General features: G+C 34.5%; 4 protein-coding genes and 1 pseudogene across 7 annotated transcripts; 3 read left to right on the top strand and 2 right to left on the bottom strand.

Annotated features, from left to right (window-relative positions):
• Window positions 1-1,024: 1,024 nt before the first annotated feature.
• Window positions 1,025-3,357, bottom strand: LOC110427238 (heat shock 70 kDa protein-like; annotated as a pseudogene).
• A 918-nt stretch (window positions 3,358-4,275) lies between these two features.
• On the top strand, window positions 4,276-7,376 carry LOC110427097 (uncharacterized). Of its 2 annotated transcripts, none has more exons than XM_021442505.1 (10): window positions 4,276-4,433; window positions 4,514-4,572; window positions 4,656-4,696; window positions 4,810-4,841; window positions 5,140-5,168; window positions 5,238-5,286; window positions 5,515-5,571; window positions 6,210-6,286; window positions 6,637-6,710; window positions 7,063-7,376. In XM_021442505.1, exons 1-10 carry the CDS (start codon window positions 4,350-4,352, stop codon window positions 7,080-7,082), a joined length of 522 nt encoding a protein of 173 aa, XP_021298180.1. In that variant the 5' UTR covers window positions 4,276-4,349; the 3' UTR covers window positions 7,083-7,376. The 2 variants fall into 2 exon arrangements, with proteins under 2 accessions (XP_021298180.1, XP_021298181.1); XM_021442506.1 differs by having other exon boundaries at window positions 4,277-4,433; window positions 5,250-5,286.
• Window positions 7,377-7,511: 135 nt separating this feature from the next.
• LOC110427096 (heat shock 70 kDa protein 5) lies at window positions 7,512-10,617 on the top strand. The gene has a single exon (XM_021442504.1). The coding sequence runs from the start codon at window positions 8,309-8,311 to the stop codon at window positions 10,259-10,261; it is 1,953 nt and encodes a 650-aa protein (XP_021298179.1). The 5' UTR covers window positions 7,512-8,308; the 3' UTR covers window positions 10,262-10,617.
• A 4,976-nt stretch (window positions 10,618-15,593) lies between these two features.
• Window positions 15,594-16,629, top strand: LOC110427067 (uncharacterized). Its single transcript, XM_021442455.2, has 2 exons — window positions 15,594-15,942; window positions 16,025-16,629. Exons 1-2 carry the CDS (start codon window positions 15,801-15,803, stop codon window positions 16,294-16,296), a joined length of 414 nt encoding a protein of 137 aa, XP_021298130.1. The 5' UTR covers window positions 15,594-15,800; the 3' UTR covers window positions 16,297-16,629.
• Window positions 16,630-17,159: 530 nt separating this feature from the next.
• Window positions 17,160-23,057, bottom strand: HCT (hydroxycinnamoyl-CoA shikimate/quinate hydroxycinnamoyl transferase). 3 transcript variants are annotated; one of them, XM_021442454.1, is made up of 4 exons: window positions 22,890-23,057; window positions 22,623-22,731; window positions 21,594-22,079; window positions 17,160-18,375 (listed from the first exon to the last, which is right to left on the bottom strand). In XM_021442454.1, exons 3-4 carry the CDS (start codon window positions 21,999-22,001, stop codon window positions 17,488-17,490), a joined length of 1,296 nt encoding a protein of 431 aa, XP_021298129.1. In that variant the 5' UTR covers window positions 22,002-22,079; window positions 22,623-22,731; window positions 22,890-23,057; the 3' UTR covers window positions 17,160-17,487. The 3 variants fall into 3 exon arrangements, with proteins under 3 accessions (XP_021298129.1, XP_021298128.1, XP_021298127.1); XM_021442453.1 differs by lacking the exon at window positions 22,623-22,731 and adding an exon at window positions 22,211-22,329; XM_021442452.2 differs by lacking the exon at window positions 22,623-22,731 and having other exon boundaries at window positions 17,232-18,375.
• Between the last annotated feature and the right edge of the window lie 2,082 nt (window positions 23,058-25,139).

The following is a 25,139-nucleotide window of genomic DNA, read 5'->3' as shown; positions in this document are numbered from 1 at the left end:
TATGTTAAGATTTAAAATTTAGTTATTCCACTTTTATAAGTTTTTACATCAATTATTATAGTTTTATGTCAAAGTTTATCTATGTTAATTTTGAATTATAATTATTTTATTATTATTATTCTTTATTTGAAAATTAAAATTTATATATCGTTAAACACTTTTAATCTGAAAATATAAATTTAAATATTTAATTTTTATTAGAATTAGATTATTTTTCTTAATTGACTTGTTACGTTAATTCTTATATATTTATATTAAAATTTTAAATTTAATTACTCCACTTTTACGAATTTTTATGTCAATTCTTATTATTTTAAGTTAAAGATTTTTAATCATAACTTTTAAAAACTTTACGTTTAGGTCTTTTAATAACAACTTTAAATTACATGTGTTTTTATTTTTATTATTATCTATTTTTAATTTTTACTTTTTAATTTATTATAATAATAATTCTATTTATAATATGAAATTTCAATCATTAAATAAATAGTTTTTATTAATAAGGTATAAAAAGAGTCTAATTTATTGGTTGACTTTGTTTACTAGTTTCTTTATAAATTTAAAATCGATAGCTACAATTTAATTTTATAAATCAAATGATATTTATTAATTGACCTTATAGTAAGGTCAAAAATGATAACCTCACTATAGAATTTGCCTTGCTGCAGCTGGTGATTCCACTCCCTTTGTTTGAAATGGGATTTCATTATGGACAAATAACATTTGAATGTCTGAAGAGTTATGGGTTACTAAGATGAGAAAAATGTAGTTATCAGATAATTACTTTGATGCCCATGTTAATTAGTAAATTAACCCTTGTTAAAATCTTAAAGCAAAAGACTCAGTGGCCAAGTCTAGATCACTCCTCTCAATTTTCTTGCAGAAATTGGGATTTTTGAGTAGTAAATTGATATCTTTGAAGGAATATGCAGGGAAGCCAACAAAAATTAACTAATCAATTAAAAAGCTCACAAATGGAAAGGGAATTGAAAATACTTTTAAACTTTTTATTACATTGCTACAAAGTTTTCATTTATGTATCTCTCTCGAACCTCACCTAAACCATTAGGCAAATAGATACCCACTAGACAGAAGCAAAAACAAAGGGAAAAAAGAGCGAAGAGCAGCAGGTCTCACAAGCAGAACATCCTGGAAAATCCCATTTCATGAGACTTAATCAACTTCCTCAATCTTGGGTCCAGCACCAGCACCACCAGACTCAGCTTTGCCATATCCACTGTTCGGCATCTCAGTACCACCCATTGGCACATCTCCACCCCCACCTTGGTACATCGTTGAAATGATTGGATTGCATATGCCTTCCAATTCTTTCAACTTGTCCTCAAATTCATCAACTTCTGCCAATTGGTTCCCGTCTAGCCATTCAACAGTCTCATCAATAGCCTTCTCGATCTTCTGCTTGTCTGAGGGATCAAGTTTCCCGCAAACTTCTCATCTTTCACGGTGTTCCTCATATTGTATGCGTAGTTCTCAAGGGAATTCTTCGCCTCCACCTTCTTCTTCACCTCCTCATCTTCTGCTTTGTATCTCTCTGCTTCTTGCACCATTTTTTCAATTTCTTCCTTACTCAATCTTCCCTTGTCGTTAGTAATTGTGATCTTGTTCTTCACTCCTGCAGTCTTGTCCTCCGCAGACACATTCAGAATACCATTTGCATCAAGGTCGAAGCAGACATTGATCTGAGGAACACCTCTTGGTGCTGGTGGGATGCCTGTCAGCTCGAATTTGCCAAGCAAATTGTTGTCCCTGGTTCTAGCCCTTTCACCTTCATATACCTGAATCAAAACTCCAGGCTGATTATCAGAATAAGTTGAGAAAATCTGCTCTTTCTTGGTGGGAATCGTTGTGTTCCTTGGAATCAAGACTGTCATTACGCCACCAGCAGTCTCAATACCAAGGCTGAGAGGCGTGACATCAAGAAGAAGCAAATCTTGAACCTTCTGATTCCCTTCACCGCTCAAAATAGCCGCCTGAACAGCAGCTCCATAAGCAACTGCCTCATCAGGATTTATGCTCTTGCAAAGTTCCTTGCCGTTGAAGAAATCTTGCAAAAGTTGCTGAACTTTTGGAATCCTTGTCGACCCACCAACAAGAACAATCTCATCAACCTGACTCTTGTCAGTCCTGGAGTCTCGAAGACATTTCTCAACAGGCTCCATACACTTGCGAAACAAATCCATGTTCAACTCCTCAAATCTCGCTCTCGTAATGGTAGAATAGAAATCAATACCTTCGTAAAGTGAATCGATCTCAATCGTAGTCTGAGTTGTGGAAGAAAGAGTCCTTTTTGCCCTCTCACACGCGGTCCTCAGCCTTCTCAAAGCCCTTGCATTGCTACTAATATCCTTCTTATGCTTCCTTTTAAATTCTTGAACAAAATGACTGACCAGCCTATTGTCAAAGTCCTCACCTCCAAGATGAGTATCTCCTGCAGTAGCTTTCACCTCAAAAATCCCTTCCTCAATCGTCAACAGCGAAACATCGAAAGTCCCTCCTCCGAGATCAAAAATCAAAACGTTTTTCTCGCCCGACCTCGAGGCCTTCTTGTCCAAACCATAGGCAATAGCAGCAGCCGTGGGCTCATTAATGATCCTCATGACATTAAGCCCTGCAATGGCTCCAGCGTCCTTGGTAGCCTGCCTTTGCGAGTCATTGAAATAAGCAGGAACTGTAATAACCGCATTTGTCACGGTTTGGCCCAAATAAGCCTCGGCGACCTCCTTCATCTTGGTCAATACCATAGAAGAAATTTCTTCCGCCGCAAACTGTTTCTCTTCACCCTTGTATGTAACCACAATCACTGGCTTGTCACCAGGGCCAGCAACGACCTTGAAAGGCCAATGCTTCATGTCGCTTTGCACAGAAGGGTCAGAGAAACGACGACCAATGAGACGTTTAGCGTCGAAGACAGTGTTCTGAGGGTTCATGGCGACTTGGTTTTTGGCCGCATCGCCTATGAGCCGCTCAGTGTCGGTGAAAGCTACGTAAGAAGGGGTAGTTCTGTTGCCTTGGTCATTGGCTATAATCTCCACGCGGTCGTTTTGCCACACTCCAACGCAGCTGTATGTGGTTCCGAGATCGATCCCAATTGCCTTGCCTTGAGCTTTGGCAGCCATTTGTTGAAGAAAAAGGAGAAAAAACTATACCAGAGAAGTGAGAGATTAGTTGGGTTTTTCTATGTGAGCTTTGTTCTGATCGCTTTGAGGAATTTGTTCTGATCGGAGATTCTGTGGGGGAAGCGAGTTATATATATAATATATAAAACGAAAAGGGTTGGAACCATGAAGAAATTTCGAGAGGAGAGTAGAAAGGAGATGAAAAGAAAAGAAGAAAGCAGAAAAAGGGGGGAAAACCTGGAGAGTTCTGGAGAAGAGGGTGAGGTGGCTTAGTAGGTATGGGTGTCTAGAAGGATATGTGAGTGTGGGTCTGCGCCGGGCCAATCACGTAACATGTTGTCATCTCATGCGATAAAATACCAATATTTCCTTTACAAAATAATCAATCAATCATAACTACTAAATGTGAGGCTCATTGGCTAACGTTTGGTTAAATTACAAATATGCCATTATTTAAAGTTTGGCAACTTTTGTATATATATTTAATTCTTATCATTAATTTATTTATTTAGTTCAAGTTAACATCTAACACTTAGCTCCTTTCTCTTGATTTTTTTTTTCTTTCTTGTCAACTACTTTAAGATTAAATATTTTTAGTGAACATCTATTTACTCATCAAAGAAATGCTAAAAATGTTAATAAATTATTTAAAATAAAAGAAGAGCCCCAAGTGATTAACGGTCAATTTTCAATTTTAGGGAGTAAATTTATTTTCAACCAAATCACAAGGTTTTTTTCTTTTAACTTACTCTTTGATATTTTGATTATTTTCATATAAAAATTTAATCTTAGGTATAAAACTACCTATTAATTATGTATTATCTTATTCCATCCTTCATAGATAATTTTTAATTTCCTGTTTAATTATATTTCTCTTAATTATATTTTATGATAATTTTTAATTAGATATTCTTAAATATTAAAGATTTTTTTTAATATTTTCCCAACAATCTGATGGGCTTTATGAAAACTTTTCTCATCTTAATATTTTAAATTTAATTTTACTATAAAATAATAAGATAACAGTTTTTTGTACAGAATTTCAGATATTTTATTTATTAGTTAATGTATCTTTAAAACAAACACACAGAACGTTATGAACTGACCTGCAAAAACGGTGTCGTTGTTATCCAAACCATAAATGGTGAAAATTAAAACCCCGTTGAAGTCGTATCTCCGAACTCTCTCTCTCACTGTCCGTCTGTGTTGAACATGGAGGACGGAGTGATTCTAAGAGAGTGGTTCAACCGAGTTGACTCAGAGAAAACTGGGAGCATCACAGCAACTCAGCTCAAGGTCCCTTTTTTTTCCTCTTTGATTTTTTCCTTTTAATATTGATTTACTTTAATTTTTTTTACTTTGAAAATGATGATCAGAGCGCTTTTGCCATCGGTAACCTCGACTTTCCTCTGTCTGTCGTCCAACAAATGATCAGGTTTATTTCTTTTTTTTTTAATTTCTCAGTTTTTATTTTTAATTTCACCTTTTTATTTATTAATTATATATTTAAATTCGCAGGATGTATGATTTTGATAGAAATGGTACCATGAGCTTTGAAGGTTTGATTGAACTTTGCATTCTGCAATAAATTTATTTCTTCTTTTCTTTTTTTTTCCAATTTCCATTCTATTTATTAATTTAATTTCTTTATTCTTTTTGTTGGTAAGCTTAGAATTTCTTGCTCTCAACAAGTTCCTCATCAAGGTTAGCACTTTCAGTAATGGAATCATCATTTTTTTGATTGCACCCCTTTTAAAAATGAAAAGAATTGCATTTTAACTTTGAAAAAATGATACCCTTTTTCAATTATGATTCTAAAGCTTCTAACTGTATACTTGTTATAGCTTTGCATTATTCACAGTTAGAAGTCATCTTCTAATCCATGCAATTGATGTGTTGCTCCCAATGATAGGCAGGACGAAATTAATGTTCATGGTGTGTAAAGATTTAACATCTTATTTGACTACTTTGATAGTCTGATTTAATGTTTTTTTCTCGGTAGGTCCAGCAAGCCTTCTCTGACTTAGAGAGGTAATTTTCTGCCTAATGCATTTAAAAATTAGTCATTATTTTTTCCCTTTCGTTTTATAGTAGATTTAGTTCACTTTTCAGGAATCGTGGATTCCTTTCGACAGATGATGTTTATGAGGTACATTCTGAAGATTTTGAAGCAATGTGTCTTTTGAAACTTAAATACCATGCACCAAGTCCACGTACTCTAGGCTTCGAATAGATATTTCGTTTTCCTTTATTTTGTGCTACAGTCTATGACTTTCTCCGAATTCTACTTGTTAACAGTGTTTTTATTTCCATTTTTCTGCTTCTCTGCTTTCTTTTCTAGTTGTTCTGGTTAGTGATTATCCAACCTTTTTTGCAGGCACTAAACAAAATTGGATTCTCTTTGGACACTCCTGCATTCTATGCAGCGTGTGAGGTAAAGCCTAAATAATTTGACATTTATAACTGGAAGGTTGGTTTTTTCTTCTAAAACATAGTGATAAAGTTAGTGCACTGACCCTTTTACTCTTAAGAGTTTCAAGTCAACTCTGTGTGGCATGTTTCTTCTAGAATTTGGAGAATCTCATGTGTCTTATGTGTTCATAGTATTCTATATTATATGTATCTTGTATCTTCATATAAGATTATTAGCTCAGTGATAGATTCTTATTCTCTGTCCTTCTCTGAGAGAGAGGCTGGGGAGGGCACTCTTCCACTGCACTAGGCTGTAAAGCATTATTGATATCATTATGTTTGATGTTCACTGAGCATTCTGAGATTTTCCAATTTTCTGGTTAATGTGTTATGTAGGATTCCTCTTCCAACCTTTTTCTAGTTTTCTAATTTTCTTTTGTTGTTGTTATAGTGTTCTTAAAGCATGAATTTTTTTATTTTGAAAATTAAAGCATGAATTTCAAGCCCATGATTTTTATATCCATTTTGATATTGGGCCCTTCCTTTCACTGTGTTGTGGTTTGTTTGCTTGGCATGAATTGAATTTAGTTATCTTAGTTACTATCTTTTGCATTGATAGATATGATATTATTCATTTCAATTTCTTCTCTTTATTGACAGAGCTTTGATCAAAAGAAGAATGGGAGACTTCAGCTGGATGACTTCATATCACTTTGTATATTTTTGCAGTCTGCTCGGTACAATATTTCTCACATCTGCAGAAGTGCTCGTTAAGTGTTGAATATCATACAGCCAGTCTAGCACAGCCAATTAAATTAGTGTATAATTTTTTTGGGGAGAAATGGTACTCACATATGGGTTGTGGAAGAACATCTAGGATGTCTTGTATTTTTTTTAACAGTTAGGTCTACACAATACAGACATGAAATACATGATGCCATTGACACATGGGGGCATAATTGCTTGAATTTCACTTCATTTGAAAGTTCTTGACGTAGTGTGTTTGTACTTATTTTTCTATTTCACAGAGAGGTAATGTCAATCATATTTTTTCTGTTTATCCATTTGTTGATTGTCGTTTTTGCAGGAATTTGTTTAATGCATTTGATACAGCAAAGCAAGGCAGGGTTACTCTTGATCTGAACCAGTTTGTCTACTGTGGTGAGTACACTAAATTTGAGTGATGATCTATCAGTTTTTTCCTACATCGGTTGGCCCCTTTCCATGTTTCACATTTTGGATTAAAGAAAACATGGCATGCTGTTTTGGCTCTTTGAGAATGGAAAAACAACAATTGTGGACGTTTAAACTCTTTTAAATTTATTTTAGATGTCTCTATGTCTACTTTAGTCCTGAAAGGTTGTATTCCTCACTAACAATGTGGTTCACTTCTTGATCTTGAATTGCTATTCTTTGGCATTTTCACATCATCTATCTGTTTAAAAGAGTTTAAACATGTATTGCAAGGTTTCTTGTTTGCTTATGCTGATGCCCTTTTGTGCATGTCATCCAGCTGCCAGCTGTAGAATATAATGTCGACTACACCAGGCAAACCGGATTTCAGTAATGCCTCTGTACATTCGAATGGGCCATGAGGACTGATATCATGATCTGTTTGGAAAACCTATGCCATTGATACCATGCCAATAAATTTTCCTGCTTGACTGCGGATTAATTTACCCAGCTCTTATCAAATCAACAAATGCTTATATTGTGTAGGTTTCCCCATGTATCTGCCAGTGGATAAACTAGCCGATAAAAATTCTTCTGTAGTCTGTTGCTTTAAAATTTGGTCAAATTAAGATGGTGTTTTGCGTTTCTTTGTCATATTTTTCTTCTATGTATGCGAATGTGAACAAAATTCAACTGTATTATCCAAAAGAAAGAAAAGAGGCAGTAATGCCCATTGGTGAAGGACGAGATATTGATAATGTTAGTTTATAAGATTGTTAGGAGCCCAAGATCAGAAGAAACCCATAGGGGCAAATTCAAGCAACTCTTTAGAACCACTGATGCAAATTTCTATCTAGCACATTGTCATTGCATGTGCAAGATTGTATTCAGGGTTTATGGTGACAACAATAGGGTTCATTACTTTGTCAGCAAATTAGAAGTTTCAAGAAGTTTATGCTATTTCTTAGTCCCAAGTCTCATCTGCTCATCTATTTCAACTCAGAATACTAAAATACCCTGTTAATGGGGAGTGCCAATACTTTAATGGTTTGCCCTCCAATTTTTCAGTGTCTAAGTTGGCAGAGAATGATGCACTGCTCTTTTAGCACCTTAGGATTTTATCTGAATCTAAAAGACTAAAACCACTTAAATCAGGGCCCATTTGTAGTCTAAAAAGGTTAACAATAATCAGCTTAAGCCCAGCAAATTGGTAGAATTTGAACTTCAAGCACAATCCAACTAACATGCAGTCCACTTTTGAAATGTTTCAAGTTTCAACCGCTCATTCCAGAACTCTCTGGTGTTCCCTCTTCACTGCATGTTCCGGATCTCTCTTCATCTCTCTCTCCCTAGTCTCTTCCACCAACCTCTGTAAACTTTTCCATCAGCTACGCAAGCCCTTTATGTATATAAACATTTCCCATTGATGCTTCTCTCCTCATCGAAACCAAAACCATAAGAAAAAGCATCCAAAGTTCACACAGCTAAACATTCCCAAGATCCAACCAGGGTGTAGAACTCCTTTCTTTGCCATAAGCCCATAACCAACTTCTTTCTTGTAGTATTCTCTTGCTGAAATTACTTCAATGGCGTCAAAGGCTGAAGGGAAGGCCATTGGTATTGACCTCGGCACTACATACAGCTGTGTTGGGGTGTGGCAAAATGACCGTGTGGAGATCATAGCCAATGATCAAGGCAATAGAACAACTCCCTCTTATGTAGCCTTCACCGATACTGAACGTCTTATTGGTGATGCAGCAAAGAACCAAGTTGCCATGAATCCTCAAAACACTGTTTTCGACGCCAAACGTCTCATTGGCAGGCGTTTCTCTGACCCTTCTGTTCAGAGTGACATCAAGCTTTGGCCCTTCAAGGTCATCCCTGGCCCCGGTGATAAGCCTATGATTGTGGTTCGATATAAAGGTGAAGAGAAACAATTTTCACCGGAAGAGATATCATCAATGGTGCTCACCAAGATGAAGGAGGTTGCTGAAGCTTATCTTGGTCATACTGTGAAAAACGCCGTGGTTACAGTTCCGGCGTATTTCAATGATTCACAAAGACAGGCCACAAAGGATGCGGGTGCTATAGCAGGACTTAATGTTATCAGGATTATCAATGAACCTACTGCTGCTGCTATTGCGTATGGATTGGACAAAAAGGCTTCCCGGTCCGGGGAGAAGAATGTTCTTATATTCGATCTTGGGGGAGGAACTTTCGACGTTTCACTACTGACGATTGAGGAAGGTGTATTTGAGGTGAAGGCTACTGCTGGAGATACTCATCTTGGAGGTGAAGACTTCGACAACAGGCTTGTAAATCATTTTGTTGCAGAGTTCAAGAGGAAGCATAAAAAGGATATCGGTGGCAACGCAAGGGCTTTGAGAAGGTTGAGGACTGCGTGTGAGAGGGCGAAGAGGACTTTGTCTTCAACTACGCAGACAACTATTGAGATCGATTCCCTCTACGAGGGCATTGATTTCTACTCTACAATAACAAGAGCAAGATTTGAAGAGTTGAACATGGATTTGTTCAGGAAGTGTATGGAACCAGTCGAGAAATGTCTTAGTGATTCGAAAATTGATAAGAGCCAAGTTCATGATGTTGTTCTTGTTGGTGGATCAACAAGAATTCCAAAGGTTCAGCAGCTGTTGCAAGGTTTCTTCAATGGCAAGGAACTCTGCAAAAGCATAAACCCTGATGAGGCAGTTGCTTATGGAGCTGCCGTTCAAGCTGCTATTCTGAGTGGTGAAGGGAATGATAAGGTCCAAGATTTGCTTTTGCTTGATGTCACTCCTCTCAGCCTTGGTATTGAAACTGCTGGCGGTGTGATGACGGTTTTGATTCCAAGGAACACCACAGTTCCTACCAAGAAAGAGCAAGTTTTTTCAACTTACTCGGATAATCAAACCGGTGTATTAATCCAGGTTTATGAAGGCGAGCGAGCTAGAACCAAGGATAACAACCTCCTTGGAACATTTGAGCTTAAGGGCATTCCACCAGCACCAAGAGGAGTTCCTCAAATCAATGTTTGCTTTGACATTGATGCAAATGGCATATTGAATGTGTCTGCAGAAGATAAGACGGCAGGAGTCAAGAACCAAATTACCATTACCAATGACAAAGGAAGATTAAGCATAGAAGATATAGAGAGGATGGTGCAAGAGGCGGAGAAGTACAAAGCAGAGGATGAGCAGGTGAAGAAGAAGGTTGAGGCCAAGAACTCGCTGGAGAATTATGCTTACAACATGAGGAATGCAGTGAAAGATGAGAAGTTGGCTGGAAAGTTGAATCTGGCAGACAAGCAGAAGATTGAGAAAGCAATCGATGAGACGATTGAGTGGCTGGACAGGAACCAATTAGCTGAAGTGGATGAGTTTGAGGACAAATTGAAGGAGTTGGAGGGCTTGTGCAATCCCATTATTTCCAAGATGTACCAGGGTCAGGGTGCTGGAGGGGATATGCCTATGGGCGGTGGGGCTGGCAATGCTAGTTCCGGTGGCTCCGCTGCTGACCCTAAGATTGAAGAGGTTGATTGAGTCTTGAAAGTTGAAAACAGAGACATGCTCTGTAGTTTCACTCTGTTTATGTTTTCCCTGCTTTCTGAATGGTATTTTTAGCTCAAGGAGTCATGAAAATTGGTATATGATATACTAGTTTCTCCACCAAAAATAGGGATTGTTTGCTTGATCTCCTTGATACTGTACAATTAAAAACTCAAAATTCCATGGTTTGTATACTTTTCTCCTTTTTGGGGAGCCCATGTTTTGAAAAACCCCACTGTTATTTTAGTTGTGTTCTAGGTCCATGTGTTTCAGCCCACTCATGTTCCACTATATTCATAGAAGAATCTCTTGTTGGCTGGAAATCAAAGAAACAATCCATTATGGTTAACAGTTTAGTTCAAGCAAAATATTGTTTCATGCCCTTAACATGCTGTGAACTATTGTAGTTGAAGCATTTGCAAAATGATTTTGGGATAAATCATAATGAAGCCATTGTGTTGTACTCAAAAAGCCAATCTGCCATTCACATCATTAAAAGCCTAGTATTCCATAAAAGAATTAAGCATATAGAAATAGATTACCATTTCATCAGGGAAATGGTATTGGTTGGAGCCATCAAGCCTATGTATGTACCAACTGACTTGCAGGTAGCATATATTTTTAAACAAAGCTTTGCAGCCTAAGTAATTCTACAAGCTGTTGAACAAGATGAGTGGTCATAATCTCCACTCCTCCTCTTAAGGGGGAGTTTTGAAAAAGGACTGAGATCAAGCTTGAAGAAATGAAAACTTAAAGAAAAACACTAGAGAAGATGTCAAAGGTGGCAAGACATCAGGTGTGTTAAAAACCTATTTAACTAAAGAGCTAGGGGGTTGTACGCACCGTTTCAAAGAATTTAGATTAGTTTTGAAAGTTAGTTAAAGCTATTAGTTAAGCAAATTAGCTAATCGTTCTTTACCCGCTGTATTAAAACTGATGCACAGATCATTTTTGGAATAATTTTTCTAACATTTACCAGAAATTCCTACGCCTCTGAAACTTTCTCTTTTCATCTTGGTCATTTTAATAAAGCTATTGAAAGGTCATTTGTTATCTCTAACAACTTCTTAATAAGATGCAAGCTAAACAAAATTCAAATGATATATTAGTATGTTATAAAAATTATAAAATAACAGATAAAATTATTATATGGGTAAATTTATAAAATTCAAAAAATAAAAGTATGCTATAAAATTATTATTGGGGAAAAATTATAAAATTTTAAAAAATAAAAGTTGTTATAAAAATTTTTGGGGAGAGTGGGGCTCCTGCTAGCCCCCCTTCCCCTTTGCCTCTGTATGTAACCATATCAATCGTGTTAATCATTTAAATAGGTCATAACTCATATAAATTTTAATCAGGTTAATTGTGTCATATCGTATAAAATTAAACTCGATATATTTAATTAACGTATTAATCGTGTCTCATCATATAAAATTTAACTCGATATGTTTAATTAACGTGTTAATCGTGTCATATCGTGTTACACATTGACTAAAATATTCATGTACATGTTTAAGATCCCAACACGATTAATTAATCGTGCCATGTTCGTACTTCCTATATAATTGTTAATACTCTTTATTACATAACATTATTAAGATATAAAAACACAAATTGTCAAGTCTACCTTTTGCTTTCCATGTCAGTACCACATCAATATCATATGGCAAAAAATGACAAATGGTATTTTGATTAATAGAAGTTAATCAACTATTATCAAATGCTATAGAATAACAAATGTTTATTTGAATAGTTTTTTAATAATTTAAGAATTTTTTGAAGCATTATGTCAATAAAAAATATATGCATTTATTATTGATTTAAATGTTTCAATATATGTCTAATTTTTATAATTAAACCACGCAATTGTAACCAATGATAAGGACAAAATGAAAAATAAAACAACATTTTGACAATAAAGAAATTTTATTTCACTATACTAAATCATTGAGTTTATAATACCTTTGGGTTATTCCCCATTTTATAGTTTTAAACTTCATTAGAATCACTGGCCAAAAAAGAAACTTCAGTAAAATCTATAAGATAGTTAAATTATTGGGTAAAATATTCATATTCTTAAATTTTGATCATTATTCACTTTTAATTTATTAACATTGAAAATGAACACTTGGCTTCAAAATCTCCCATAATTTTAAAAAATAACTAAAATACCCACAAGTGTTTGATTTGTTGCCTGCCTTCTTCCATATCTTTGTTTGTTGGAAGATTTTAAAATTAGGTAAAAAAAGTTTCAAAGAGAAAGACTAAAGATTGAAAGGTGAACCTTTTTTATTTTGAGAAAGTGGAGAAAAATAAAAGAGTATTATAATCAAAAGCTAAAGAAGATTGAGGAATGGTCTCTTTCAAAAAGATTGAAGAATGGTCTTGGAACACAAGCTATCTTAAAAAATTTAAAATTTGAAAGCAAAGGCTTATTGAGAAATATAAAAAACTAAAGGCATCCAGTAAACTTGAACCTTTCTTTGAGAAAAGGTTTGTTCTCAATATTTGAGGGTTTTTTTTTAAGCTACAGTTATGTTTGAATTATTATCAATGTGTATTTGATCAGGTGTTCTCTAGCAAAGACAACATTGGGTAAGTTTTTTTTTTTTTTAATTTTCTTTAGTTAACTGTAATTCTGGTAGGAGGAATGCCCAATTGAGTCCTGAGATGTAAGATGCCAACAGGAAGCAATTCCATTGGAGAAAATGAAGAGTAAGTCTTGGACAAGCAATTCTATTGGAGAAGAGGAACACTAAAATTAAGTAAATGGAATAAGTAGATTGAGTATAAAATTTATGTCACGTCATTAAATAAACAGAAAAATAGATTAACTATTAACTATAAGATTTAATGTTTAGGGTGTTCATTTTCAATATTAATAAACTCAAAAATAAACAATCATCAAAGTCTAAAAGATAAAGGTATTTTGCCTTAATTATTTGACCTTGCTAAATGAGTCTTGATCTTATGAACTTTAATTCCTTAAAAGTTATCATTAAATTTGAACATAATTTAACCACAATTATAAAATTCTAACTCATAATAAATATAAAAAAAATTATTTTAAATATTTAAATTAGATAAATATGATCTTTTATTAATATATTTTGAATTCAATTACGATTTTATGATTGCCATAAAGTCATATCAAAATTTTGTGATAGTTCACGAAGTTGATTTTGCTGACCAAAAGTCTACTAAAACAAAGTAATATAGCAAGAATAAGGTGAAAGTGTTATTCATTAAAATGTCGTTCTCACTTATAAATTGACTATAAATTGGACTTATTTCCTCATTATATATATATATATATTTCAACTTCATCCAAAATCAATAAAATTGCTTATTCCAAAAAAAAAAAATCAAAATTTGCTTTCCTCCACGTACAAATAAATTGTAATTTGAAATTTTAATAGTGCTTTATATGTTAAACTTTTAATAAACTTGTTATATTTCTCATTATTTATGTAAAACTCTTAATAATGCTTGTATGTTCTATGATTTACATGAAAATTAATAATTATTTCTCAAAGTTCGACGTTTAATAATTATATATTTTTTGTCTACTCATTAAATTATATAAACCTATTGCTTTCCTTTGTTCTTTCAATTTTAATTTTCATTTAATCATTTTTTACGAATAACTTTGAATTTTACCCATAATTTTATAGTGTAAAGGAAATGAGAGTAGAGAACTTTAAGAACTTGTTTGACGTAGCTATTTTTAGTTTAAAAGCTACTATGAAGTTTGTATAAAAAATAATAACTTTTAAAATTATATTAAAACTGTTTAATAAAATAAATTTTTTAAATTTTAATTTTAATTAAATTTATTATAAAAAGATATTCATGTTATCTTCAATAATTTAATAAACCAAAATAGAACAAATCCGTTTTGAGTTTATATACGATTTCAGATATTAAAATCGAATAAATCTATAAAAAAAATAAAATAACTTTCAAACTTATATAGTAATAATATTATTAGATTTTTAAAGAGAGATGTATTTCGTGAAAAACTGACATGTTTTTTTTTAAAAAAAAAAAAGCTTCTCTTTGAACTTTTTTTTAAGCTAATTTAAATTTTTTTAAAAAAAGTTATTTTTTTAAGAATTTTTTAAAAATTTTATTTGACTTAACTCTATTTTTAAAAGGTAGATAAATTAAAAAATAAACTAAACAAACACTAAATATAATATATGCTGATAAAGTAAACACATTACTTATGAAAAGTCTGAAACGTCTGCCCAATGGTAGAAAAAGAAAAATAGGCATCCTATTCGATTGCAACTTTTGCCTAACACGCACATATACTTGAGTTTAGGAAAAGAAACTGAGCCCTTGTGCTTTATTCCTGCACCACATCTTTTCTAATGTCCTCTAGCCTGTTTCATCAGCTTTTGAGACCAGCAAATCCTGAAGAGATGCTACTGTACTTTCTTTTCCCATATACTATAATTTCACTTCCTCATGCACAAGCACAAAATCTCATTGTGAATCTGTTGCTTTTCTTGCACTATGTTGTGATTTCAATTTAATTATACAGAGCACCCTGGCACTGAAAATAATATGACAGATGATTTAACTTTTAGGAATACATTTCTTATCTTCATTTCTTCCTGTAGAGAGGCAGCATCAGTCTAACGTGATAGAAATGATGTACATAATAGTTTTGCATCCTCACAAGTCTAGGTGAAACTAGTTGTGATTCTAATTTAGAATTAGAGAGGGACCAAAAGTGGTAACAGGATAACTGACTTGATTTTATATTATTTTAAATCCATTAATTTTTATTTTAAATTACATTATTAATTTAATTTATAATTTTACAAAATTACTGTTTAACTATTCTTCCTTAAAATCATAACTCGATCAATCATTGCTGAAATCAACAATCATAGACACTCTATGAGTTTTGTGGGGCTAATGTCAAAGATTGTTCACAGTTTGTCGTTTCTTGTATTTCTCTTTTGTCAAACTGGGTTTAATGTCAATAAGAATCTCTGGCAATTTCAGCTTGAGGCTAATTTTGGTAGGCCGGAATAAAACATCTTTCAAAAAATAAAAATTCTTAACTCTTTCACAATTTTGATTGTTTTAACCACTAATGGTAATAGTAATTTCATATGGGGGTTAGAACCAGTATATTTTTTCATTCGAAATCTGTCCAAATCGTTTCTGGACATACTGAAAATCAAAGATCATGTTCTGTCGCCACACAGTGTGAACACTAGCTAGGGAGCCCGTGACATACTGACCTGGCAAAACAGTGATCAGACGCAGAGAGATATGACACATGGGAACTGATCCGATCGGAGCAAATTGGGTATTTTCTGGCACTTGCAAAAGCTCTTTCGCTCCTTTTAAACGATACCTTTAAGTCAGTCTGTTCCAGTGTTATCATTATATATATATATACTTATACTATTACTATTCCTGCATTCTTGTTCCTACAAATCTAAAGCACCCTCTCTTCTTCTCTCGAATAATCAGGAAAAGGGTCTTTCAAATCTTTCACCAGAAAGAAATGATGCTAAAGTTCTTTCCATGGTTTATATTTTTCTTATGCACCACTGCCGTGTCATGCTGGAAGCTTGAAGGATTTCCTACATTAGAATCTCAAGATTTCAATCTCTCAGAACCTGCTGTTCGAGGACAAGAGATTCATGGTAGGAACTGATTGTTTCGTTGTTTGTTAGTTTTGACCATTTTTCTTAAGTTAGTGTTTCCTGAAACCAGTTGCAATTTCAGCGTTGAGACATGCAGGTCTAAACAGGACAGTTGGGTTGGAAGCAAATGGTGACAAAGAAGAATACGAGAAGATGCATGACAATTTTCTGTCAGAAAAATCACAGAGAGGAAAGGGTGCTTATGGTGGTGCAAATATCGCCCACCGACCTCGTCCAGCAAAAAATGCAGCTTCCTCGCTAGTCAGGCCACCTTTCTTTTTATCAACGACTGTATTGCAAGTAAGCTTGACCGTTATCCTCGCATTTTCGTCTTTACTTCTCAAGCTATTTTAGGCCTTTCTTGGTTGAGAACTCACCAGAAAGATCTGGTGGCTTACTCAAGGCTATCACAATCTCCAAGATGTAACGGCCCCTCAAAAAGAAAAAAGAACGAGAGATTGAACTTTGTCCTTGTTTGAAGCTGTATGTCTTCGTTTGTAAATGAAGAATACGTTATCTGGTGTGACTTTTTCATAGCAGTACATGTACTTCTAGCTTCCCACAGGCTATACTTGCCGAAGGTTAAATGGCTTGGTGCCTGCTAAGTTTGTGGTTTTATTCTGTAGATTTTTGACCCTTTTACTACAACATGGCTGTTTTAGTAATGAATTGATTGTTAGAACTCAATCGTTATTCCCTAGTTTAATTTCAGGTGGTTTCTATTGATTTTTTACAATTTATATAAGGGTTTCTTCTTGTTTTTTGTACCTAGGAAAAGAAATATCTTGACCATTTTATAATTTACATTGTCATATATAAATACTCAAACCAGGAACCTTTTCAGACCAAGGACAACAAATCATGAACCCTGTTCTTCTTCATTTTAATCTCAAATCTGCATCTACAGCTTCACTATACAGTACACATATCCACATATCAAGTCCACTAGTACATGATTTTTGTATCGGAAAGTGGGAAGAGTGAAAAAAAACAAAGGAAACTAAAGAGCAATATCCTAACAATGACAGGCTTCAAAGGCACATAACTTGTTGAGGCATCAATGTTTTTTCCCTCCAGTCATATCCTAGTTGCCCTGCAATGCAACTTTCCAACAAATGAATTTATGACAATGCGAATTCCAACAAGATCTTATATCCTGATTACCTAGTTTTGCATACATTAAAAGAAGCAACAAAGGTAACACAGGATCCAACATCTTCCTGTCAAAAGGAACTTTAATATACGAAATGTTAAATTACTACCACCTCCTTTTGGGGCAACCCTTGTCATAATATTTAACAACACTGTTATTGTACCAAATTAGGAATACAATTTCAGTCCAAGGTCTTTATATGCATCAGCATATGGCCTGTGCCTGGTGCAGTCTTAATTTAAGGTACATTTCAACTGAAATGTGAGCCTTTATGACATTAACATGTATGAAAAAATTGGGAAAGAAACACGCCTCTCACTAAAAAACCTTTCTTTCTGGCATATCTGAAATAGATCAGGTTCATACCATACGGTTTCTATGTGGTTCCTCATTTATATGTCATAAATGAGCTTCTCAAACACTTTCATGTGTTCGGGTTGCAGTGAGATGGCAATAGATAAGCTCCCATCGTTAGTTGGACTTGGTAATACGAAAGATAACCCCTCATAAGGAATCCCGCCTGGGCCCATAAATATGGGTCGGCCCCATCCAAAATCTGCATCATGAATTGGTAGCCTAGCCCAACTAGTGATCCCAAGATTTGGACACTTGAAAGTATGTGCCCCGCGAACAAGGGCGGATAGATCTGGCTGAAGTTCTAGGTAATCGAGGGCTGACCTAAGATAATCATTATCCATCCGAACCAATGCATCATGAATCGTCCCAGCAGCATACCATGTTGGCTTTGACAGTAGATCACCTGCCAGTGCAGTTGGGGTAGCAGTGAAAATCACATTTCCAAAGTAACCAGGTGGAAGTGGGGGGCGCAACCTAGACCTTCCATCAGTTGCAATGTACAATTTTGTCCCTTGATCACCAGCAAGTCCACGTGCCTTGCAGACAGATCTCCACACATGTCCCGACAACATCTCGTATGAGCTATAATTAACTGTGTTACCATCTTCCTTGGACTTAGCTTTGAGCGCATTGAGCTGTTCCCGGGTCAATTTGAAAATGGAGACTGCTGTGCTGTCAGGACTTGTGGATTGGGGTGGGGTGTTCATTGCAGGGGGTGGTTGGTATTCAATGTGGCGGAATAGAGGTTGAGGGAGGTCCCGGGCACGGAGAAGGGTCCGATTGATGAATGGTGGAATCGTGAGGTCAAGACCACGAGCCATATCAGACCATGTATTGATAAAGTGGAGACCAGAATATCCATCTGCCGCATGATGTTGCATACCAACACCTAGTGAAGCTCCACCGCATTTGAAATGCGTGACCTAAACAGAATCAAACACCAAAACCATGTTCAATAAGCTCCACATTCATAATGACTAAATTCTAATTCAAGGCAAAAACTTCTTATTACATATTTGCTTCCAAGGCTCAGGAACACATTCACAAGAGCATGAAATCTAAACATTTAAAGCTTCATATCATACACTTAGAAGGAGGCAAAAGAAGGGTGAATATTCACAAATTAAAAATCATTCAAGGATGTTAAGGGAAAACTAAAGGGGTGTCTCACTTATATAGGTGGTGCGCAAAGAAGAGTACTGAAAAGGGAAAATCTTGATTACAATGCTGACAATTTAACTACCACACTGAGAACAATGAAAAGTTCTCATTGTTACCTTTTTTCCCTATCTATTTCTCTCAAATATCTTGTCTTTCCTATTTTATATTCAAACTGCCCCTACCCCAAATCATCTTCTAAATTTATCTGCAGCAAAACAACCATGCTATCAGGCATAGATTGACTCTGCTTTTTTTAACTTGGGCTTCTTAACATACAGGGAAAGATTATATTGCCATGTCTTTGCTTGGCTTACATCATTATAAAAGAGATGTACCACCTTCAATTCATCATTAGCAGCAAGCAAGCAGAGATGTCTTAAACCAACAATGCATTCCCCCAATTCAAAGCAGCCCAATTGCTCATGCCAGATAGAGATCGTGACTAGAGGATTAACCTAACTTCACTTAAGCCCAAAGGCAGAGAAATAGACAATTAAACCATATCCTATTGATGGCATATAGCTCTAATTATTAATGGGCAACCAATTTTGCACATCCAGGCTGCAAATTTAATGGGTATGTCACCAAGATAATTTCTACAACTATGACAAAAGTCATTCTTATCCAGGTAGCAGAATAAAAGCTGTTTGACAATCACTTCAATCTAAATCCTCACAGCAATAAGAAAAGAAAATCTATTACTCTGTCAATCTTTAAGTTCAAAGCATTCTAGGTAGGTAGATTTTGGTCACTATATTTTTGTGAGGAATAGGGGTTCCAACTTGCAAAATTCTTAGGTGGTTTGCAACCATCAAAGAACTCTATTTCAGTAATGACAAATAATGAGGCACATGTTCACTCAACTTTTTAGTTGGACCACATTACCTATGATCCAAATCATGATGTTCAAATTTAGTGTGAACCTAATATTTACACAGAAACAATACTATCAGATTGCAGATTGGTTTGCCCACAGCATACAGTTACCCTTTTTAATAGCTGCTAAGGACTGCCATGACAAAAGAATCCAGCTATTCACTTTCTAAACAGTTTCAAGTCAATGGCTAGGCAATTGAATTCAACCAGCAACTCATGCCTCTCAGCAAAAGTTCCCTATAAAACTTCTGTTTTCAAGTTCTTAAATGGACAAGACTAGATCAGATCCACACTTCAGATCCTAACTTTTGTTAAATATGAATTCTTTTGAGGTAAACAACAGTAAATACAAAAATGGGATACCAATACAGTCTCTTATTCTTTCTTTCCCCCTTTTAGGCTCCACTGAGGTTACTGCATGCTGTTTTCTCCATTACAATGATCAAACTTTTCGGACCTGACTTCCTAAATTTTGACCAAATGGAAATGCTTTCTTCTGGGCATGGCCACAGAAGGAAACAGACATTGTAAACATTAATCCAGCTAGAATTTTAAGAACTTGCTATTTGAAGCAGGGATCATTGGACTGCAGCATCTACACTTCAATTTACTGTCAAAGACAGCTTTGAAGTTGCCTATCTCTTCACGGGCATCACACCTCCTATTATAGGGTCCATGTGGGTAACTGTGATGAATTTTATGCCACTTGACTCTCTAAGAAGACTGTAGAAAACAAAACAAAATTCACTGCCAACTTCGCAGTTCGTTGAAACAAACCTATAGCAATAGTGGTTATAATTTGCTGTATGAGCAATCTACAATGAGAAACAAACCTAAACCTCAACATAGTTGTGCACATTTTTTCAAAAAGAAGTCATGTGCACAATTGTATTCAAACTATTTCACATCACAATTAGCCTATTCATGCTTCAGAATTGAACTTTGACAGGGCCATTGTAATTTCAGAAATCATTACAAGTTTGATATAAACTCACAAATGCTTGAAGTGCAAAGATAAAGCGTCTTCATTTTCAGATCCTCTATGATAATGGCCACTGAAGTAAGCCATGCAGTCGAGAGAATTCTACCATATATTGGTTAGTAGAAATGACGCTTGACTGTCGAAGGTTAGCTCCTATTTACAGCATGGCACGCAGCATTCCATAACTATAGAGAATCTAACTACAGCATGTGCTTAACTTACACTCAAAACAGAAAAGTATGTTCCCTCAATCTCAAAATGTGGGACCTTTATGCAGGACGGTACACTCAACACAGCAAAGTATGTTCCCTCAATCTCAAAATGTTTGACTTTTATGCAGGACGGCCTACAATAGTCATCCAACTACTTGAGTAAGTTGTGCTATAAATAAGGGCAGTCCACTTAGACTGTGGTATACAGCTAAAAGATTAAAATTTATCTATAAAACAACTCTCCAAGGAAAAGGTTCTAGCGTAAAGTTATGTTATATAGGAGTCAAATCCTAAGAGGTTCTAGTTTCAAGCCATACAGACAGCTCTCTCTTGCATCCAAAAAGAAGCCATATGGCTAAACCAGAAAGAATGACTAAATCAATTTAGTGTACTGCATTATTACATTTATTAAGGCCGTAGTGTTGTCAACATTAATAACCTAACTTAATAAAATAATTGTAAATGCTGAAATCATAAATGCCACAACAAAATGATTTAACTACAAAACCAAATTTATTTCCTCATCTTAACATGACATTTCTTCCACCAAACTTGGGACTGACCAATTAATATATATTATTGCTGAACTGGTAACCCCCAAAATAACAACTTGTAAAAAGAACTCTAAAGCAACTTACAGGTAGTACATGGTTGCTCAAAAAGTCAAAAGCAACTTTTTTTTTTTTTTTTACTTTTCTGGTATAGGTAATTGGGTAGAGAGAATTGTATTTTGAAACTTTGATATACTTTTTTTATACAACCACTTCAAGCCTATAAACACCTGTTAAGAAAAGCTCTATAGCTATTAACCAATAATCCAACGTCAAACCAAAGGATATGGCTTTGGTACTTTGATTCACTTTATGAAAATAAAATAAATAAACAGAATAAAAAGTTGACAAAACATTACCTGCAAAACCAAGAGCGGGTAAGTACCGATGCCACCGGAATAATCAACGGTTGGGATGAGCCCCCTGAGCTCCAAGGTGGGAGCAAAATCACCAAAATCATCAATAACAGAATTAGTTTCAGCCTCAACAAAGAGCACCCCTTCACCATTGCAATCAATCTCAATCCTTCCATCTTCATCCCTCTTCAACCGGCCCGCCATGGGGTAAAACGGCACCAGGGCCTTGCTCAAACCCTCCTTCATGACCTGCGGGTCAAAGAAGTTGGACGCACCCGTTGGCCTGTAGAAGTAGACACTCGGGGTATGGAACCTAGGTACAACCAAGTCCACGTTGGAGTTCCACAGGCTCTGCCGTGGAGTCTCCTCCGCCGGCCGTACCATTGTTGATTCCTTCACGTTGATAATCATGATTAACCTGCGCCTGTCCTGCTAAAGTGCGCGGGCAGTGGTGCTAGTGCGACCCACCTATGGATTGCTCTCTGATTCCTGCAAATAAAAGGAACAGTAATAAACTAATATATATACCTTCAAATATATATATATATATTTAATGAAAAGTCAAATAAAAGGAAAAGTACAATGTGCAGAGTTAAGACAGAGAAGGGAGGTGGACCAACTTTGAATCCGTCCCTTAATGCGAAGTGAAATTCATTCAATGCATCAAGACTCAAAAGGTTGCGTTTATACAAGGGCTAAAGAGGCTGATTATACAGGTCATACTTATTCATCTCCTCAACTACAAGGATTAAAAGCCATGTTATTAGCTCGAAAGGAAAAGAAAGAGAAAACCCTCTAATTCTGCCAATCTTTTGAATCTCAAATGATTTAACTCGAAAAAATATCACCTGAAATTAATACACAGTTCATAATCTACTAATATTATATTACCAACAATATTTTCGTAAAATTTTACTTTACCAAAAAAAAAAAGAGAAAAGCCTTTCCTTATTAACGTTTGCCTTTAAATAAGAATTACAGCTTCCACCAAATTCACTCAACTTCACTGAATATTGTATTACAGCAATTCACCTTTCCCCGAAACTAAAGAACTAGGCTTTCATACACGACCAAGTCTAAGCGGGACAGATATCTCAACCCTTTGAGAAGGACACAACGACCGTCATTCGCCAGGCTTGGTCTGGGTTATTTAAAAGGGAGAAAACAAAACATGGCGTTTCAAAAATCTTTACCAATCAAACAGGGAAGAGAGAGAACCCACAAAGAAAAACAGATTGAAAAGATAAAGGAAAACAAATAAATTAAAAAGCTGGATGCATGGCAAGCGGCAATACGAACCTGCAAAGATTTGAAGAAAAGGAGGTGAAATGTTGGCAGATAACAAGAAAGAGAGAGAAGAGAAAAAGAAAAAGTAGTGGTGGCGGTGGCGGTGGCGGTGGAAGTTGGAGGGAAAAACAAACAAAGAATACGGGTGAGGGGTTGGTGGCAGGGTGGTGAGAAGAAGGGGAGCACGGGAGAGCCTAAATAAGTGTCAAGCAAAAGGCCACAACGGCTTTTGTCACTCACCTAACCCGCCCACTGACATTGACCATTCACTCGTCGCCACCTCATCTTCTGTTGACCCAACTCCCTCCTCTTTACCGATAAAACAAAACGCGAGTTGAGTTGGTGAGGGTAAGACCGTCTTTTAGTCGAACAAGGATAATCTTGTATTTTTCTCGTTATTTTTTATTTATTTTCTGATCCCTTGCCGTTAGGTTGGAAACTTATGTCAATTTTCCATTCTTTATTCTAATTTTATAATTCTTTAATTGCAATAAAAAAACTAAATAAGAATTCTTCACTTATAAATATAAGCTTCATATACTATTTTCATAGATTTTTGGTAATTTTAAATTGAAATTAATTAATTATTATGTAATAATTATAGGGAAGTATGCTTTCATTTTGTTGTGCAACTTATCTGCAATTAATTACTTAATGTTATGAATATTTTTTGTGAAAATCTATTTATATTATATGCATCTGGATTTAAATGTAGATTAGATTGAATTTAATCTATCTATTTAATCTCTTAGTATTGTCTTCATCTTATAAATTTTATTTATATAAGGGTTTATTAGCACAGAAACAAGCCCTTCACTGTATTTGTAAATATACATTTCAATAAGAACTTCTTATTCTTTTTAAATACTTTCGCTTATATTTCTCTTATAGTCTAAATTATATTTCATATTTCAATAAGAACTTCTTACTCTCTATAAATAATTCCTCTTATATTTCTCTTATAGTCATTTTTTTAAATTATATTTCGTAACATGTTATCAGCATGATTTTTTAATCTCTCAAATTTTGGTGTTATTTTATTTTCATCATTTTCAAGGTCTAAAAGATTTCAATTATTGGGTTTTAATTTCTGGTTTTAGCAAATCAGGTAAGTGCTGGTATTATTTTGTTTTCATCCTTTTATTTCAAAAGGATTTCAATGGTTGGTTTTTAATTTTCAAGTTTAGAAAATCAAGCAAGTGACTTAATATCTTTTTGTTGTTTTTATTCCCTAAAATTCAACCTTAATCTGAATTTTGTTATTATGCATTATATAATATATTTTATCCCTTGATTAGAAAGTGAATTTACTATTATATACTTACTAATGAAAAATCATGACTCTGTTCATTTTTTGAAGTGAATACGACATCATTTAACAATTATGCTCATGGATATGAAAGAGATCGTCATAATAATTTATATTAATCACTATTCTAATTCTAAGAATAACTTTACCCAGTAGGAGTAGATGGATAACTTTACCTACTAATAGTTGAGGTATAACGTTAGTTTTACCTACTAATAGTGGGTGAATAATTTAACCCATTAAGAATGGGTGAATAGTAAAGAGATATAAGAAAAAAATAAAAATGTACATAATTAAAAAATATAAAAAAAAAATCTTGTCGTTATGTGACATGAAAAGTCATTGATCACGTACTTGTTGTACATATCGAATTTTATCAAGCATCATTGACCGCTAATCATTGCCAAATTGATATAATACATCAAGATATTATTGATTTTCTTGTTCATCCTGAAAAAGGAATTGGTCATATAATTAGTAATGGAAATATACATTATTAATTTTCTTGTCCACCATAAAAGAGGAATTGATAATTTGATTGATAATGGAAATATCCAAGAATGAAATTTCTTAATAGTTTGTTGGTATATTTTAATATAACTCTATTATAAAGATGCTTTTATATGTTCTCATTATGATATGTTATTATTATGTGTTTTAATTCTATATTTGATGTTCTTTTATGCTAACTTATAAGTTTCGTATTATGTATATATTTTTTTTTATTAAAGAGAAATATAGATATTCATCTTATTGGATCAAAGATCCACGACATAAATATGTGTCTAGCAGGCATTACTACAAGGCACAATTATATTTAAAAATAAGAAATATATTTCTCACTTGATAATAGAAGAAACCAATGTCAATACAATATCTGACAGTATATGATTAATTAAAAGTTCTAGAAGAGCTAATATTTTACAACCAGAGGAACAAAGTTTATAATAAAG

The sequence above is a fragment of the Theobroma umbraticum genome, unplaced genomic scaffold, assembly GCF_002168275.2.
Source record: "Theobroma umbraticum cultivar Fairchild unplaced genomic scaffold, ASM216827v3 scaffold_228.0, whole genome shotgun sequence".
Taxonomy (NCBI): domain Eukaryota; kingdom Viridiplantae; phylum Streptophyta; class Magnoliopsida; order Malvales; family Malvaceae; genus Theobroma; species Theobroma umbraticum.
Note: the sequence above shows the minus strand (reverse complement) of the source record. Positions and strands in the feature narration are given on the sequence as shown.

Excerpts from the sequence above, each read along its gene's own strand:
- LOC110427067 (XM_021442455.2), top strand. The coding sequence starts at position 15,801 with ATGATGCTAAAGTTCTTTCCATGGTTTATATTTTTCTTATGCACCACT. Across the intron at positions 15,943-16,024 it reads TCGAGGACAAGAGATTCATG|CGTTGAGACATGCAGGTCTA; the intron begins GTAGGAACTGAT and ends TTGCAATTTCAG.
- HCT (XM_021442454.1), bottom strand. The coding sequence starts at position 22,001 with ATGATTATCAACGTGAAGGAATCAACAATGGTACGGCCGGCGGAGGAG. Across the intron at positions 18,376-21,593 it reads ACCCGCTCTTGGTTTTGCAG|GTCACGCATTTCAAATGCGG; the intron begins GTAATGTTTTGT and ends GATTCTGTTTAG.
- LOC110427097 (XM_021442505.1), top strand. The coding sequence starts at position 4,350 with ATGGAGGACGGAGTGATTCTAAGAGAGTGGTTCAACCGAGTTGACTCA. Across the intron at positions 4,434-4,513 it reads TCACAGCAACTCAGCTCAAG|AGCGCTTTTGCCATCGGTAA; the intron begins GTCCCTTTTTTT and ends AATGATGATCAG. Across the intron at positions 5,287-5,514 it reads CGACAGATGATGTTTATGAG|GCACTAAACAAAATTGGATT; the intron begins GTACATTCTGAA and ends CCTTTTTTGCAG.
- LOC110427096 (XM_021442504.1), top strand. The coding sequence starts at position 8,309 with ATGGCGTCAAAGGCTGAAGGGAAGGCCATTGGTATTGACCTCGGCACT.